The sequence below is a fragment of the Urtica dioica genome, chromosome 4 (genome assembly GCF_054948205.1).
Source record: "Urtica dioica subsp. dioica isolate 48M chromosome 4, U.dioica_male_clone48M_v1_H2, whole genome shotgun sequence".
In the NCBI taxonomy this organism is placed as follows: Eukaryota; Viridiplantae; Streptophyta; class Magnoliopsida; order Rosales; family Urticaceae; genus Urtica; species Urtica dioica.
The window spans coordinates 26,375,783-26,392,146 of NC_142759.1; the positions used below are offsets into that span (position 1 = coordinate 26,375,783).

A 16,364-nucleotide genomic window follows, 5' to 3' on the forward strand; every position below is an offset into this window, starting at 1 on the left:
TGTCGAGCATCGAGCCGAACTGATTTGCGACCTCGGAAGACTCGGGCGCAGGCGCATCGAGGGGCGAGCGATCGTTGTAAGGAGTGAACTCAAGATCTTTGGCCCCAGCAAGAGAAGGCAAGGGCACACTGTCGAGCTCAGCTTGAAGCTTAGCCAGCTCGTCCTTGGCCTCTCGCAACTCAGCAGGGGCGTCAGCGATCTCCTTATTGACGACCTCCTGGAAGATCGACGAAGCCGCCTTGGCCTGATCGAGATTCCACAGGATGGTCGTCCTCTTCCTCCCGGCCGTGACGAACTGGCGGTAGGCCACCAGCGCCCCCTTGTACTTCGCCCCAGCGGCCTTCCTGCCCAAGCGAATACCGTCGTCCTTAGCCGAACGGTAAGCTCGGTACAAGGAGCGATTCCCCGCCTTCTCCTTCGCCAGCTCGGCCTTCACCCGGTCCAATTCGGATCCAAGGTTGCGATGAGAGGCTTCGGCCAGGTCGAGCTCCTTCTTCAGATCGACCCGCGTCCTCTCGGAGTCTTGAAGGCGATCTTCGAGGTCCTTCACACGACGGGCGTATGTCTCCGCCTCGGTGATAAGGTGATCCATTTGTCCGAGGGATCCTTGACATTTAGTGAGCTCGTCCTCAGAAGCCTTCAGCTTTGCTCACAACTCTTGGTTCGCGATGGAGAGGCGGTCATACATCACCTCGTAGCCGAGGAAGCCCTTGTTCAACTCGGCCATGAACTGCAAAAATGAGAGTTAGCCTTGAATAGAATGACATGGAAGCCAAAACAGGAAATCAAAACTTACCCGAGAACCCGCCGCGCTGACGGAACGATAGTAGCTCGCCCCGTGCATCCTCGAGACCATCGGGAGCCGGTACTCGGGAAAGTAGAATTGGCGCATGAGACACGCCGCCGCCGCCGGGTCATCACAGACCAGCTTGTCAAGATTCCAACTAAACGCCAGCTTGCAAGAGCCCGGCGGAGATCCTTGACGTTGGCCGGGCTGCGAAGTCGGCTGGCGGGATTGCTGGGTAGGTCCCTTCACGGCTTTCCCGCGATCTTCAGTTCGGCCTTTCTTGGGGTCGTAGTTCTAATGTTGGGAGGTGCCCTCCGTCTCCTTCCTCTTAACCTGAGAAGACGGGACCGCCGTGGACTTGGTCGCAACGGACGAAACCTTCGTGACTTCGGCACCGGAAGCCTTAACCCCAGCAGGGGGAGTCTTGGTGGCCTCGGTCTCGCCGTCGAGCTCGATGAGCAGTGTGGCTGGAGGCCGCACGACTGAGAGCTCTTGGAAGCCAGAGGCAAGGGCTGGCGCCGTCGGAGCGGAAGAGGTGGCTTTCTCGGCCGACCCGGTAGAGGCTCCGGTCTCGCTGGCCGCTCTGAGAGCCTTCTTTTTAGCTCGCCAGTCAACATCCTCGTTATTCATCTCGGATGAGGAAGAGAGGTCGTCTAAGGAAAGATATAAAAATTAGTGATAAATAATAATAAAAATTACGAAACAAGATAAAACTTGGAAATAAAGACCGACCTGAAGGAGCAGCGGACCAAAGATCGGCTGCTACAAACCGAGCTTCGGAAAAGGACTTCCAAGAAACCTCACAGACGCGCAGCTTCTAGACTTTAAGATCGAACGTGTCCGACGGAAACACAACGATCTTCTCTGCAAAAACAAAGCAACAAAACATTAGGTCGCTCTAGACGTGCACTAGCCAGTTCGCTGATCGCCACCCCCCCCTAATTACCACAGTCCGTCTTCCACGAGACGGACAAGCAATTCTTCTCCACCTCGACCGTCTTTTCACTGATTTTGAAATAGAAGTATTTCGAACCCCAGTTCTTGTCCTTGCCGGGGAGGTCGGTAACTATACCTTGACGAGGTCGGTTCGCCAAGTAGAAGCACACCGGATGGTGCTTCGAGTTACGCTTCGCGACTAATAGGCGGCCGAGGTCATTGACGTCTAAAGAGATCCCAGCCTCTTTAGACAACAGCAATAACGCCATCACTTGGCGAACAAAATTCGGACACATCTAGGCGAACTGAAGTCCCAGACGGTCACAAAACTCGATGAGCAGTCGGGGGATAGGGAAACGCAGTCCGCACTCTTCGAAAAATACCTGGTATGCACAGACATATCCAGGGATGATTCGATCGGCGGACTGGCCTCCTACCTTCACCCTGAGCCCATCAGGGAAGTTGTATCGCTCCCCCATATCGGCGAGGTCGCGCTTCGTTAACGACGACGGCAACGAGAACTCACTGTTGGGATCATCGCTCTTCTTGTCGGACGACATTTCTTTTCACAAGGATCGGTTCCAAAGAGGGAAAAAGCAAGAACCTGGGGGTCAACTAAACCTAGAAAGTCCAGTACCCGCTAATATAACATAATGGAAAGGAACCTCGAAGAGTTTTCACAACCAAAAATGGCGAAAGCAAAGAAATTCAAGAAACGCAAAAGAAGAAAAAGGTAAAGAGAAAGTTGTGATTTTTACCTCTGGGATGTGAATAAACTGATATTAATGAGAGAAATCGAAAGGTCACAGCTTTATTTAAGCGTCAAATCGACGATTGAGCATCCCGAGAAAATCGCTATAATTAAAAAAAATCTTTAAGTTATCAAGGCACGGACGTGGCGACACGTGCCTTTGACGCCTGCTCAAAGGTAACCGAGAGGTAGTAATACCCGAATATTTCATCAAATTTCAACCAAATTATGAAAAATCTCGGTTCGACAAAGTATATTCTATATTATCTTACAATATAGAAGATATTGGGGAACTGATTGTGGGAGTGAATATCTCTGCCTTCCACCATGCGAATTGGACCAACTAAGCCCAAGACAAGCTCGGCCTAGAGGGGACAAGACAATCGTTAGTTCGGCCTAATAAACCTAGGCGCATGCGAGATCGGCCTAAGACAATATTTCAAAGAATCCCAACTCGACCCGGGCCCACAAGTGTTCCTAGACGGTCCCGCCAAGAAATTTGAACGACGGATCATCTAAGAAACGGTCAAATCGCCTATTTGAAGGATGGAAGACCGGTTCTGCTCATACACGTGTGCCGATCTGAAGAAGCAGGAGAATCAGCGAGCTAGCTATAAAAGCTAACTCCATTTTCATTTTACACGGACGAAATTTTCTAGAGAGAGATTGCGCTTTATTTTTCTTTACTCATTTAGAGTTTTCCTGCTTATTCTAAAACAACTTCCTGTTCTTGTAAGGTTTATATTCAATAATTAATAAAAGGAATTCCCTTTCGCTCTTTCTATATTCTAATTCGTATTATCTGTTAATTTCTTTCGGATTTCGATTCAATCTTCATAATCGGATTCTGAGACCCTTAATTTATATAAATAAATATACGAGACAACTCGAATAAATCTGGTATAGATTGTTGGGACGAGAAGTCGGCTCAACAGCGCTGCCTCGACTTCGACTCCGGCGCCATCGGTGCCTACTAGGGACCCTGACGTCGAAGTGACGGGGTCAGACTAGTGTCTACGGTCTCGGTCGTCCCGGTGGATTCGGGCGAAGTGCCTGAGATGGTCGAGACCACGCAGATGGTCGTTTCGGGAGCCGAAGCCCCCGAATCCGCTGCTCCCGTGGTCGAGGGGGAGCGCGCCGCTGAGGGCGTCGGGGTCGCGGCGGCGCCTAAGAAAAGAAAGACGCCGGCAGGTCGAACTCCCAAGGGCGAAGTGCGCGATGAAGAAGAAGAAGAAGAAGGACCAAGTCCCAGATCTTGCTCAAGGGGGCGAGAAAGAGCCAACTACCGAAGTCTCCGCGACCGCAGTGGTCCGGGCCGATAAGGATGCTGAGGGGAGCAGAGCCTCGTCGAAGTCAAGTAGTGGCGGTCGAGCCGACTCTGCCCCGTCTGCATCCCAGAAGAAGAAGCATGTCATCAACTTCCACCACGCTCAGGATCACATGTTGTGCGATGACATCTACTCTTCAGCGGGATTTCTCCGTCAGCTGACGTGCCCCAACATGGGCCTCCCGAAAGTTCCCAAGCTCGTTGAGGCGGACTGGTACAGGATGATGGCTTTGGCCATCATCGGGTAAGCATCTTTTCGTGTATTATTTTTTAGTAGTCGACCTGTTATACTTGGTAAAATTCTAGTTAGGAATTTTTTTCATCGGATTTGTTAAGCTTCTATTACTAGGTCCATAGTCCCTGATTCGGCTTGGATAAGACGAATAAAGAACCTCTAATAATAATGTGTTTTAATAATAATGTGTTTCATTATTATAATCTCACAATTTGTAATTGTGATTGACAGCATCAATTGTGAAATATGAGTATTTGCATAATTAAATCATTATTTATGGTAGTATTAATTATTTATTGTTTGATCAAGTAAATAATTAATCAATTACTTATTTGTTTATTAGTAAATAAATCATTAATAGGATTTTAAGCAATTGAGCCTTGCACTAAATGACGTGGACGAATTTCAGGGTTTAGAGCATTGGAATTTGCGACAAAACCCCTTGGCCATGTTCCATAAAAATCGTCCATGCCATATCGGTAGTTACCAATATTTTTATTTAGTTGTTTAAATAAAGGAGAGAGAAAAATATTTAAAAATAAAATAAGTTATTGTCATTTATTCTCTTTCATGAATATGATGAGAGAATAATATTTAAAAGTAAATAAGATATTGTCCTTTATTCTCTCTCATGAATATTAGGAAAGAATAATATTTAAAAGAAAATAAGATATTTCCTTTATTCTCTCATAATTAAATATTCTCTATTTAAACAGAAAATAAAACCTCATAGATAATTAGATATTGATATGATGACTAAAGAGAAAGTATGATTAATGAGATGAGATCCAATGGCTAAGCTTTGATTCACTAGTGTGAACACAATAAAAGTAAATAATATATTTTGGAAACTACCAATAATATATCATTTGCACTACTATAAATAGGGGGTTCATGAGAAGAGAAAAACACACTTTTGGTGCCTCGGAATTTTCGATCAAAGGCTCTCTCTCTCTCTCTCTCTCTCTCTCTCTCTCTCTCTATCTCTCTCTCTCTCTCTCTCTCTCTCTCTCTACCCCTTGGAATTGCTCTATTTCGTTCTTAGAAAATAAGAGTGAGATTAAAGAGTGTGGTCTCACGCCGTATTTCTTTATTCGTCCGGAGATTACGTTTCAGAAGACTACAGTGTCATCAAGAGGAGTACGAGGATCTGAAAGCTTGAAGAAGAAGCTCAAGACGTTTGAAGACGGATTGTGAAAGCTTGAAATTTCAATTCGTGAGCCCAATCCGTAAGTGTTCTTCGAACTTTATTCTTTGTTCTTATTGGTTGCTTCACATGTTTGAATACTTTCATTATTTAATTAATAAATTAAATCTAGATCTTGTTAGATAACCATACATTTAATTAGCTCTTGTTAGTGTAATTAATTTATTCTGCATCTTACATGGTTATCAAGGTGAGCAAATAATTACAACAAGTGGTATTGGAGCGATTGTTCGTGTCCGATACCGCTCGTGTTTCTTCAACAAGTTGTATCAGAGTGATTGTTCGTGTCTGATACCTACTTACTTTTCCCAACAAGTGAAATTAGAGCGATTGTTCGTGTTTGATATCCTACGTGCTTCATCGACGAGTTGTGTCGGATCAATCGTTTGTGTCCGATACTCCTCCTCATTTCCCAACAAGTTATCAGAGAGATTGTTCGTGTCTGATACCACTCGTTCGTCACCAACAAGTGGTATCAATCCCCGCACAGTAAAGCCCTCCGGCGCGGCAGAGCCCGTAGTCGAGAACCACACCGTCTTCTCCAGGCATTTGGTCGAAGCGCCAGCCTCTACCTCTGAGACCTCGGACGTGGCGCGCCTCAACACCATGAATGAGCAGTGACCCACGAAACCGACTGAAATGGCCACCATGGTCTTCCCTGGGTGAGCCACAGCCGAACCTTTGTCACCCGGAGAAGTCTTTGAGTCGTTGTCAGGTCCCTCGGATTTCAGTCCAAAAATATCAGTGTACGAAATCTTGTCAAGAACGGATTCAAATGAAACCTCGCCATAAATCAACAAGATGAGTAGCACACCGCCCCATGGCGCACCAAGGGCATCCAAGTCAGACACTATGTGCGCTGTACAGTTAGCCCGCGTGCACTACACCCATCCACGTCGAGGAGGTTATGCGGCACACACTTCATCCGCGCACTGCACGCAACTAGATCCACAACTAGACGCGGTGCGCTTACCCCTGGCGCGCCGCGCGTCACTCCAGCCCGCGCTGTATGCTAAGGATGACACGCTCTCGCCCCGTGCGTTTCACCGAGTCGACACGCCCGCGTCCTCTTCGTTCCAAGGTACGAGCGATGGACGCGATCGCGTCTTCCTCCGTCGCGCCTCGTCAAGCCACTCCTCCACCCCGTTCGAGTTTTCCTCCACATGCAAGAAAATTTTCCCCAATCCCCTAAAGTGATCGTTCTCAGAGTGCTAAGGTCCTGAAGCAAATGAGAGAAATACACCTCGGGATCATCTCTCGGGAGAGAGAATTGATTTTTCATCATGCAAACGTCCGGATCTATTGTGAGAAACGAATAAGCTTAGCTCATATTCATAAGCATAGAAGAAGAAAAGTAGAATTCCCAAAAGTAGGAATCCTACTCTTATTCCAAACAGGAAAATGAAACAAGGAAAATGGGAAGGAAGGAGACACACTGAGCTCCCCTTCACTCGCAAGCACACGATCCGCGCGAAAAAGAAAAAGAAAAAAGGTAGAAAGAAGTTCGCGACCGCAAAGACCGGGAAATTTACTTTTCCTTGAACACACAACATTGAAGTGTGAAGTTTATCGCCCGAATCCCCGAACGATGAATTTGGGGGCTAATGTTGTCGATCATTTCAAAAAAACCTGAAACATTAAATTCAATGCGATTTGCGTCGAATTTCGAATCTGAAACCCCAACAGGCCGAGTAAAGAGCATAAAGCTCGACCAAAACGGGACAAAGCCGAGTCCATGTTCGTATGCATCGCAGCCGCGCACGTAACGGATGCGCGTGTCGTGCAAAGGCATGCGCACACAAAGCGCAGGGCATGCCGCACGCCGCACCGTATCACACGTGCCATGCTAAGATAATGTGAGGCGCCCGTGTCGCACCATCGACATCGCGCGCCACGCTCAACGCATGGTGCGGCGCGCCGACCTCTGTGAGGCGCATGCGCGAGCACTCGCGCGCCTTGCGTTTGCCCAATGACTCTTTTTTAGCCCTCATACTCACTATAAAATACCCATCTGCTCAGAGGAATTCATGTAATTTTTCCTAAACACTCTCTACTCAATTCTAAAGTTCCGAAACGCTGTCGAGGACTCTGCGCTCGCAGTTTCATCTGATCGAGCCACAAATATCCTAAATATTCTCTCTAAATATTGGTGCCCCCTCCTCAAGCATAACAATCAGACTAATTTTGACCGTCGGAACGCGCGCTAGAGGCATTGCCTTGTGCCTCTCTAAGCTTACTTTCTCTTCTTCTTACTCTCAGGTCTCAGAGACGAATGTTCTTGAGCTAGAGAAGCAACACTTGTGAATTTCGAGTTTCTCACACTTGGTTCGGATGTGGGCACTTGGTCTGGCCTTAAGTTGTACTGCCCGAAGTCTTAAATCGTTATTCGATTTATGGCGACAACACCTGCCATTCACACTTTTCTTAAAATGGAATCCTTCCACTCGAATTTCATGGCTGAAATGATGGTATTTTCAACACCCTTTCATATCGCAAACCCAGGATCACGACCGACCGGTCAAAATCCTTAAGAAAATCGGGTCGGGTGGGTGACCCGATAATTTTGAGTAGTAGCGAACCTTGTGATCTTAACAAGAAATTAGTGGGCCTAGAAGCCCATTGGCATATTACGTCAACGTGGCAACGACACAGCCTCTATCTCGTTAATCGCCGCAAACAATTAAATACTACAACTTATGTTTTCCTAACTACCAATCAGAGCTCATCTACGATCTCCCGCCCAAATAAAATTCCAACACAACGGATTAAACGTGAGGACCACAGTAGTAACCGTCTGAGTCGGAGCAGAGTAAAATATCTCAGAAGAATTGTCCACGTTATTCGGTTGAGACTTCCTCACCACAATTTATATGCTTTCGGTTGGAAAAATGGCCTCGCAGAGTTTGAGCTTTGCAACGACAAGCTCTTCATACATATCTTCGAGAACTCATATCGGATTCGGGTCAAAATCCAATCTTTTGGCTTTGGCTTTTCCACTGTTGGCGAAACCCAGAAAGCTCCGATTCTTAATTCGCTCAATGGGTTCTTCTTCATTTTCTCCGCAGAAACCTGATACCAACATTCAAGGTCGTTCTTTTAACTTTATTCATTATTTTTGGCTCATTAAGTTTTGCTGAACTGAAATGGGAAAACCCACCCTTTTTTTTGCTACATAGTTAAATATCCCCTATGAATAACGAATTTGAATTAAGAATAAAGAAAGTGTGTATAACTGGCTCATATATTCATTCGTTTTCACGAAGATTTTTTTTTTTCTTTCCTTCTTCTCAAACTCAAAGTGAAAATTGATTGCAGAAAATGGAAAAAAAAATACATGTCAACTATATATATGTTTGTCAGCTAAACATTTAGGGCTAAAGCTGGAATTTTTTTGCTGGAAATTCAATTTATATTTTTCTTGGGGTGTTCAGAGGCTGGTCAAGTGGACTTTAAATCTATAAGGGAAGAAGAATGGAAGAAGCGACTAAGCAGCGAACAATTCTATGTTACTCGTAAGAAGGGAACAGAGAGGGCATTCACTGGGTAAGATTTTACAGTTTTTGGTTTCTCAAGAGTTAAGGAAGACTTTTTATTTTTATTTTTAACGTCTGCCTATTTCTTCATAGTCTTACAATTCAATAGCTGATATAACGATCAAGGTGAATGAAATGAACCAAGGGAAGGCTAGAAAGTAGTGCTGTGATCACTTATACCCGAGGAAAAAGCGTTTAGATATGTCATCTATTTTATGTCAAGAGTGACAAGATTAGTTCAATGATGTTGCTTTTGTGGACAATTACGTATTTTTCAGTGAGTACTGGAACACCAAAGCGCATGGGATTTACCATTGCATATGCTGCGACACGCCTCTATTTGAGTAAGCCTTGGACTTATTTTTATTCGTAGTTATTTGTTTTGTGTGGTCATTTTCTTTTTCGAGGCAAACGAAATAAACAAAATGATGAACTACTCCGTTGTTGTTCAGGTCTTCGACGAAGTTCGACAGTGGAACCGGTTGGCCGTCTTACTATGATCCGATAGGAAACAATGTAAAGTCAAAGATGGACTTGTCGATCATCTTCATGCCAAGAGAGGAAGTGCTTTGCTCCGCTTGCGATGCTCATCTCGGCCATGTCTTCAACGACGGCCCACCGCCCACTGGCAAGCGTTACTGCATCAACAGGTTTGTTTTTATTTTTATTTTTATTTTTTTCTTCATGGATATTGATACACTACTATGCCTTGTCCTTTTGCAGTGCCTCTCTGAAATTCAAGCCAAATCAGTAGAGAAGATCTTGGAATCTCTCCAAGACTATGGTTTCTTTGGTCCATAATGTGTTTCATTGTAGCTATTAAATAACCTTCTCGTTGTCATGTTTGAAACTTTGTAGATCTTTTACTACATGGAATATAAATGAGAAATATAATTGGGTAATTTTTTTGTTGGCAAAGTTTAATACTTCCAAGGTGTACAATACAAACAGTAATTTGTAAGCCTTAATTTTGTTGACATTAAGAAACATACGATTCCAAATATTTTCATCCAATAATGAAATCAAAGGAATATGTGTACATGTAAAAAAGATCATACCTGAAAAAAAAAGGACATGTTTAAAAATTTTATCAATATTCAGAAGAAATGGGCTACACCAATTTGGAAGGTTTTAGATGGGCCCTCATCTCTCCCAACTAAAATGTCATGGCGGTTCTTTTTTCATGTTCCAATACAGAAACCACACTTTTTCGCATCACTATCATCAAATGATATCGATCCACGTCATCAATTCAACTAACGACAGTCCAATATACCCTTGGAATCCGATATTCGACGCAGCTCCCGCGTGGCAGAGGATCATCGCTCGTCTCAAAGCAGGCCCATCAACCGTCAGTTAAAAGAACTCGGAGCAACTACTCCCAAAACATCACCTTTTTCTCTTCTTCTCCCAAGCGATTTCTGTTGTGATTGATCAGAGAGAGAGAGAGAGAGAGAGAATGAGCGATGAAGAAAGAGCGGGTTTTTTGGGACGACGAGGGAATTACTCGCTTGTGAAGAACCTGAGAGTCGAAATCGAAGGAGAAGAAAGGGCTTTCTTTCTCTGCCTCTGGATTTACCTCGTCAACTCCTTCGCATTCCCTCTTACGCTCCTCCTAAAGGTATTCCTTTTCGCTTTCGTCTTGCTCTGTTTTTCTTCCGAGTCCACTTCTTTTTCTTTCTTCGCTGTCACACGTTTTACGCTTTTTATTTACTTACCTGTTTACTTTGCTCATCTTTAGTTTTAGCAGGAATGTAATGAGAAAGAAGTGGGGTTTGGAATGCTTTTCAGTGTTTGAAAAATGAAGTCTTGATTCTTATTTTAATAATAATAAAATAATACATTTCTTGTTGAAAATCTTCGTCAATGTATCGTTGGGTTTTATAGTTCCGTAATGGAAATAGCTGTGAAAAAATGTGTTCTTTATAAGTCTGTTTGCGGTCTCTCTCATAAAGAATTGTAAACAAACGACGCAGGCTCAACCAGAAGACATGGCTGAATCTCCTTTCCTTATCATAAATGAAAAGGAAGTGACCCTTTTCGGATTGCCTTCGTGGCACAAAGAAGCTTCGTCGCTTAATGTTCCGAGTCAGTCTATAGACTTCGAGTTTCCTCTCGAAAGATGGGTTCATTTTGGTTGCGAGGTAATGTATGAGCTGCTAAATATTGATGAATTTACTTGAATGTTGCATATAGTATATGGACATTTTTTAAAAAAAATTTAAATCCAAATTTATTTGATTTTATTTTATGCTTCCTGGGTTGACAGAACCCAGTGCAGACATATTTACTAGCTTCATTGAATGAAAAATTCTTGATCAGAATTTTTTGATGCTTAAGGTGGTCAAGGTTATTGTATAATTATTATTATTCTTTTTTTATAGGTTTCAGATAATCTTATACGACTGCATATTGATGGAAAGATTATGGGAGAGAGGGTTATGTCTTTGGTAAACGAAAAAGAGTCCTCTCTCTCAAATGGCTTGAGCAACAAAATTGTTTTGGTTAGCGCTAATGGAGACAAAAACAACAAAGGCTTCATTTACAATTTGGAAATTTTGCCAGCAACTTTGTCCGTTCAAGATCACCATTCTAAGGTGTATAACGTATCTTTTTTTTTTTCTCTTCTTTTATTTTCTTTTCTTTTTTTCTTTCTAAGCTTCTAATTGTAGTTCAAAAAAATCATTTGAGAGTAGAGGACACGGTTGCGATATTATTAGATTCTTCTCTACTTGAATCAGGATCCACCTGTACAATTATGTATGGATAAATCCCCGGCGTCTGAGATCGAGATAGGCGACGATGGTGTTTGGAACATTGTCGGTGGCAAGGTCAGTGATTCTTGAATTGAAATTTATAAAAGCTTTTGCATAATCATCGGCTCTTATCTCGTGTATATAAGTATTTACAATATATATATATATATATTGTAATGCTGACCGACATATATATATATACATATATATATATATATATACATATATATATACATATATATACATATATATATACATATACATATATATACATATATATATATACATATATATATATATATATATATGCGTGCCTGTGTGTGTGTGTGTGTGTGTATCTTAGGTATCGTGTCGTAGGAATTTTTCTTTGGACGTTCTGCTACTCGATGCCTTTGGACAACCAGTTAGCAGGGAATCCGAGGTCTTTTTTATACTCAGTAGTCCTTGATATTTGGATGTGTGATTTTATGAAGTCACTATGGAGTCTTTTTTCGTATATTGATAGGTTATTGCTTCGCTTGTGTACGTTGACACCGGAGAATCCGTTGAGACGACAAGTGATGACGAGGCTCCTCTCTTGGCTAGTTACAACGGAATCGAGATTTCTACTTTGATTCGACCGAGCAAGTTGTTGAACGGTCGAGCTTCTTTCAAGCTAAAGCTAGCTCAGGTGTCTAAGATTAGATGCTTCGCCTTCTTGTCTCCTTTTAGTACTGTTTATAGCGCTGTGAGAATTGTCTTATGATATTTCTAACTTTCTTTGTTTCAGTTGTCATCCAAGTGCCAGAGTAGGCTTTTTCACATCATGTTTTACTTTCCCAAAACAGAAGCGTATCCTTTCTTGGAAGCATTTTCTCCTCCGATTCGCAGCATTTCACGTAACCGAAACCCTCGGATATCTTCATCTTCCATCACGCGGAGACGACCAACCTCGACTCTTAATCCGATGTCTCAATTGTCTAGACCAGGCACGGATTTCATGGAGGCCGGCCAGGATTCTTCGAACAAGGCAAGATCCGATATTTTGTCTAAACGTCTGAGGTTGGGACCTGATGGGATTTCCGAAAGAGCTTTCGGGTCTTATTCCATGTTAGAATCGCCCGAAGAGGAATGTAATTCTCATGCGTGGCCAAAAACTAAGGTATTTTGATAGGATGCCATAATATGAGTCGTACGCATAATACTATATGAATATGTTGTGTCTAAACAAGAGTGTGATTGCGGAGCTTGGATTCTGTCATTGTTAGGTTGAAGATAGAGATACGCGAATGACAAGTTCAACTATGAAACCCGAGAACTCCGCAGAAGACATCTCGTCTACAGATTCGGAGAGTACCGAGAGTACTGAGTTGAGGAATTCGGATCCAAAGAGTACTTCGAGTAGTGGAAGCTCGATATCGGACATGACTGTGTTCAAGTATGGCTTAGCTGGCTTAACTGAGAGGTCTCTTATACTCAAGGATATTGCGAGCTCAGCTTCCGACGAAGAGCTTTTGAACTTTGCAGATCAGGTTTCCCTCTATTCCGGTTGTTCTCATCACAGGTAATCACTAAGGAACTATCTACTGCGCCACTATCTATTATGTTATGTTTTTAAAATCCTTAATAATTGTTGATCAGGAGCCAAATACTGATGACAAAGAGATTGGTGGAGGAAGGAACCGAGGCCTGGAATTCGATCTCGCAAAATAGCGCCAGGGTCCCGTGGCAGAGCATGCTGTTGGAAATCGAGGAGCGATTCATGAAGATCTCTGGTTGTGGCTCCAGATCTCTGTCGCACCAGGTACAAACTTGTTTGGGAGATCTCTCGTTCGTAGGATTGATTTGGTGGGGTTTGGTTGACAGGACTTTGAGCTTCTGAGGAGGATATCAGGGTGCGAAGAATACGCGGATCGGGAGAACTTTGAGCAGATGTGGTGTTGGCTGTACCCGGTGGCCCACGCGCTGTCGAGGGAGCCCCTCAAGGAGATGTGGAGCTGTGCTTCGTCGCCAAAGTGGATCGAAGGGTTTGTGACGAAAGAGGAAGCAGAGTGTTCGCTGGCAGGAGATGTGGAGCCCGGCACGTTCGTGCTGCGCTTCCCGACCTCGAGGAGCTGGCCCCACCCCGACGCCGGCAGCTTGCTCGTCACTTACGTGGGGCCCCATCACGCCCTTCACCACACCCTCCTCTCCCTCCCCAGGTCCCTTTTCTCACTCATTTTTTCAATGTAGTTTGGTTTTCGTTATTAATCCATTGCTTTTCCTTTTCCTTTTTTTTATAGCTCTTCCCAGAAAGATAAAGAAGCGAAACCGCTTCAAGACATGCTTCTGGAGGAGCCCGAACTCTCGAGACTTGGAAGGCAAGTTTATACTAGTTTTTCATTTTTATGATTTTATACCTGGTTGGTTCGCTTCACACCATATAATATCATTATTCTCCTTAACTTTTTTCGCAGAATAATAAGAAGTCATTAAGCTTCCACAGAGGGGATATTGTTTCTTTCTGCGTTTCGCATCTCAGTTTTGCCGGCTTTTCGATTCATCATAGCTTTGTGTACATGTGTAGTACATATTGTCTCTTATTATGCCATTGACATTGTAAAAAGAAGCGATTAATTAATTGAGCAGTCTTAATTAATTTTATTAAACTCCTACATACATATATAGTGCATGTTACTATGCTCAGTGCTGAATTTCTTTCTAACAGACTCGGATAATATAGTGATTATGAAGGTCGGATTGTTCTTATATAACACAAACCTCAGTAGAAAGAGTAAAATTACAAGAAAATTCAATATAAAAGTGAAAACAGATGAAAAATTGTGCAGCGCAAGTGTCTTGTGTGAATGAGTGTTGGGACTTTTCATGTTGGGACTTTCTATTTTTTTTTTTATATAAATGGGGGTCATGCTTGGAATTGGGTTTATCGGTTCTCACGTTCTAGGCGGTTATTTGGTAATTTCTCACGAATTGTGAAATAACTGTTTTGAAATTGTCCGTGAGTTTTTAGAGCGGTTATTGGTACTTACGTAATTTGACTAGTCTTTTATTATACAAAGTACTTTTTTGATATTTTTTTATTTTGTCGATCGATACTCAAAGCTTAATTAATATTTTTGGTTGTTCTTCACTTATTTACACATCGAAATAACTTTATTCGGTATTTTGTGGCTATTCGGTGTCCGACGGGAAGATGATAATTTCCCCTGCCATTTTGGTGGCAAGAAAATGGTCATTCATAATGATATAATTGCGTCCTCAGTCTTTAATTATAGCTAATACTAAAGCTAATAATAATAATCAATAATTATATGTCGGATGATTGGGTCAATATCTTATTTATGAAAATAATGGCGATAGAAATGTACATTAAAGAAAGGGTTATATAGGTATATAACCACATTGTTATAAGGGTTTTAGGTTTAGCCAACATTCTGTTAATTTCCTGTTATTAATAGCCACAACAATCTATTTACAACATGTTAAAAGACGTGAATGACCTCAAATAACTCTAGCCAAATTACCGCTCATTATTTTCAGCTCATTAATTCGAATAGAAAACAAAATATTCGGCCGTAACTACTCGCACAAATTGAGGGAGCATTTAAAACTCCATTAATGCAGATATCTATACTCTCTTTATCTCTACACAACCGATGAAAACAAAATCAACGCTCTGCAACATCGGCCGACGCTCCACCCTCTACAGCATCGGCTCCAACACTCGCCCACCCTCTACAACATCGGCCGACGCTCGTCGATGGTGACGGCAAACGGACTGTGCCTATCGGATTGGATTGGTGGAGGGATTACAGGATTTCTTGTATTATGATGATCTTTCATTTTTTTTTCTCTCTTCTTCTTCTTCTTTATCGGAATTGCTGGTGGTTTTGAGTGTATGAGATTTGTTTCAGTGATTGTGAATTTGCTGAGATTTTGGTTATGGTGAATTTTTATCCAGTATTGTAAATACGACGTTGATTTACCGTTAATACCAATTGTTTCATCGTAATGCATTGTAAATACAAAGATGATTTACAGTATATTCGTGTAAATAAACTGAAAAAAATTCTGAAAATATTTTGGACGTTCTAAAATTATGAAAACAAATAATATCAATAAATGAAGAATATATTAACAGATTTTATCCATAATGAATTGCCACGAAAATAGAAACTAATTAGCTAAAGTCAACGTTGAAAATTTCCAAATACCCGTTAACAATCTTTCCAAATCGGTTAGATGCAAAATTAAAAAAAAAAACTGTCTAGTTATTAGCGGGCGTAATAAATAAGGGCAAATGTGTAAAACTAATTCAATTAATAAGATGCCACGTAAGCAAGATGGCTATTTACGAAAAATTTACGAAATATTGGCTAAAACCAAATTGCTAGTGTTTAAGATGGCTACGTAGCCAATTATTTGTTAAAGAAATGTGAAAATTTAGTAGATTTGATAGAAAATTTGTTAGAAAAGATCATTGGAATATTGGATTTTTAGCTGCCTACTAGTGGATGGAAATCTATAAGAAAACGAAATGAACGGATTACAGTGACCAGAAAAATGAAAATGAGGGCAAAAAAACATTAAATAAATATGTATTTAGGATGTAATTCAAATGCCAGCAATTTGATGCTCTCACTTTTCTAACTTGCTCTTTGGACTTTTTTTTGCCATTTTCTTGGACGCACACGCACTAATCACTATTGATTAGAAACAGAAAATTCCTTGTCGGTAAATAAACTCTCTACCACTGTGAAATTGTATAGCTTTCTAAAAGGTTTATAATGTGACCAATATTCGTCGATTATATTATGGAAGTGACGATGGCCATGCCACATAATCTTGAACTT

At 42.1% G+C, this 16,364-nt stretch overlaps 2 protein-coding genes across 2 annotated transcripts; both read left to right on the forward strand.

Annotated features, from left to right (window-relative positions):
- The first annotated feature begins 8,090 nt into the window (after positions 1–8,090).
- Positions 8,091–9,680, forward strand: MSRB1 (methionine sulfoxide reductase B 1). Its single transcript, XM_089612612.1, has 5 exons — positions 8,091–8,330; positions 8,675–8,786; positions 9,055–9,120; positions 9,229–9,426; positions 9,500–9,680. The coding sequence occupies exons 1-5, from the start codon at positions 8,114–8,116 to the stop codon at positions 9,528–9,530; spliced, it is 624 nt and encodes a 207-aa protein (XP_089468738.1). The 5' UTR covers positions 8,091–8,113; the 3' UTR covers positions 9,531–9,680.
- Positions 9,681–9,954: 274 nt separating this feature from the next.
- Positions 9,955–14,339, forward strand: LOC149401407 (SH2 domain-containing protein A-like). The gene is made up of 12 exons (XM_089613437.1): positions 9,955–10,397; positions 10,753–10,920; positions 11,161–11,373; positions 11,518–11,607; positions 11,876–11,953; positions 12,038–12,202; positions 12,302–12,673; positions 12,780–13,075; positions 13,153–13,315; positions 13,378–13,712; positions 13,794–13,871; positions 13,968–14,339. The coding sequence occupies exons 1-12, from the start codon at positions 10,236–10,238 to the stop codon at positions 13,984–13,986; spliced, it is 2,139 nt and encodes a 712-aa protein (XP_089469563.1). The 5' UTR covers positions 9,955–10,235; the 3' UTR covers positions 13,987–14,339.
- Positions 14,340–16,364: the final 2,025 nt, after the last annotated feature.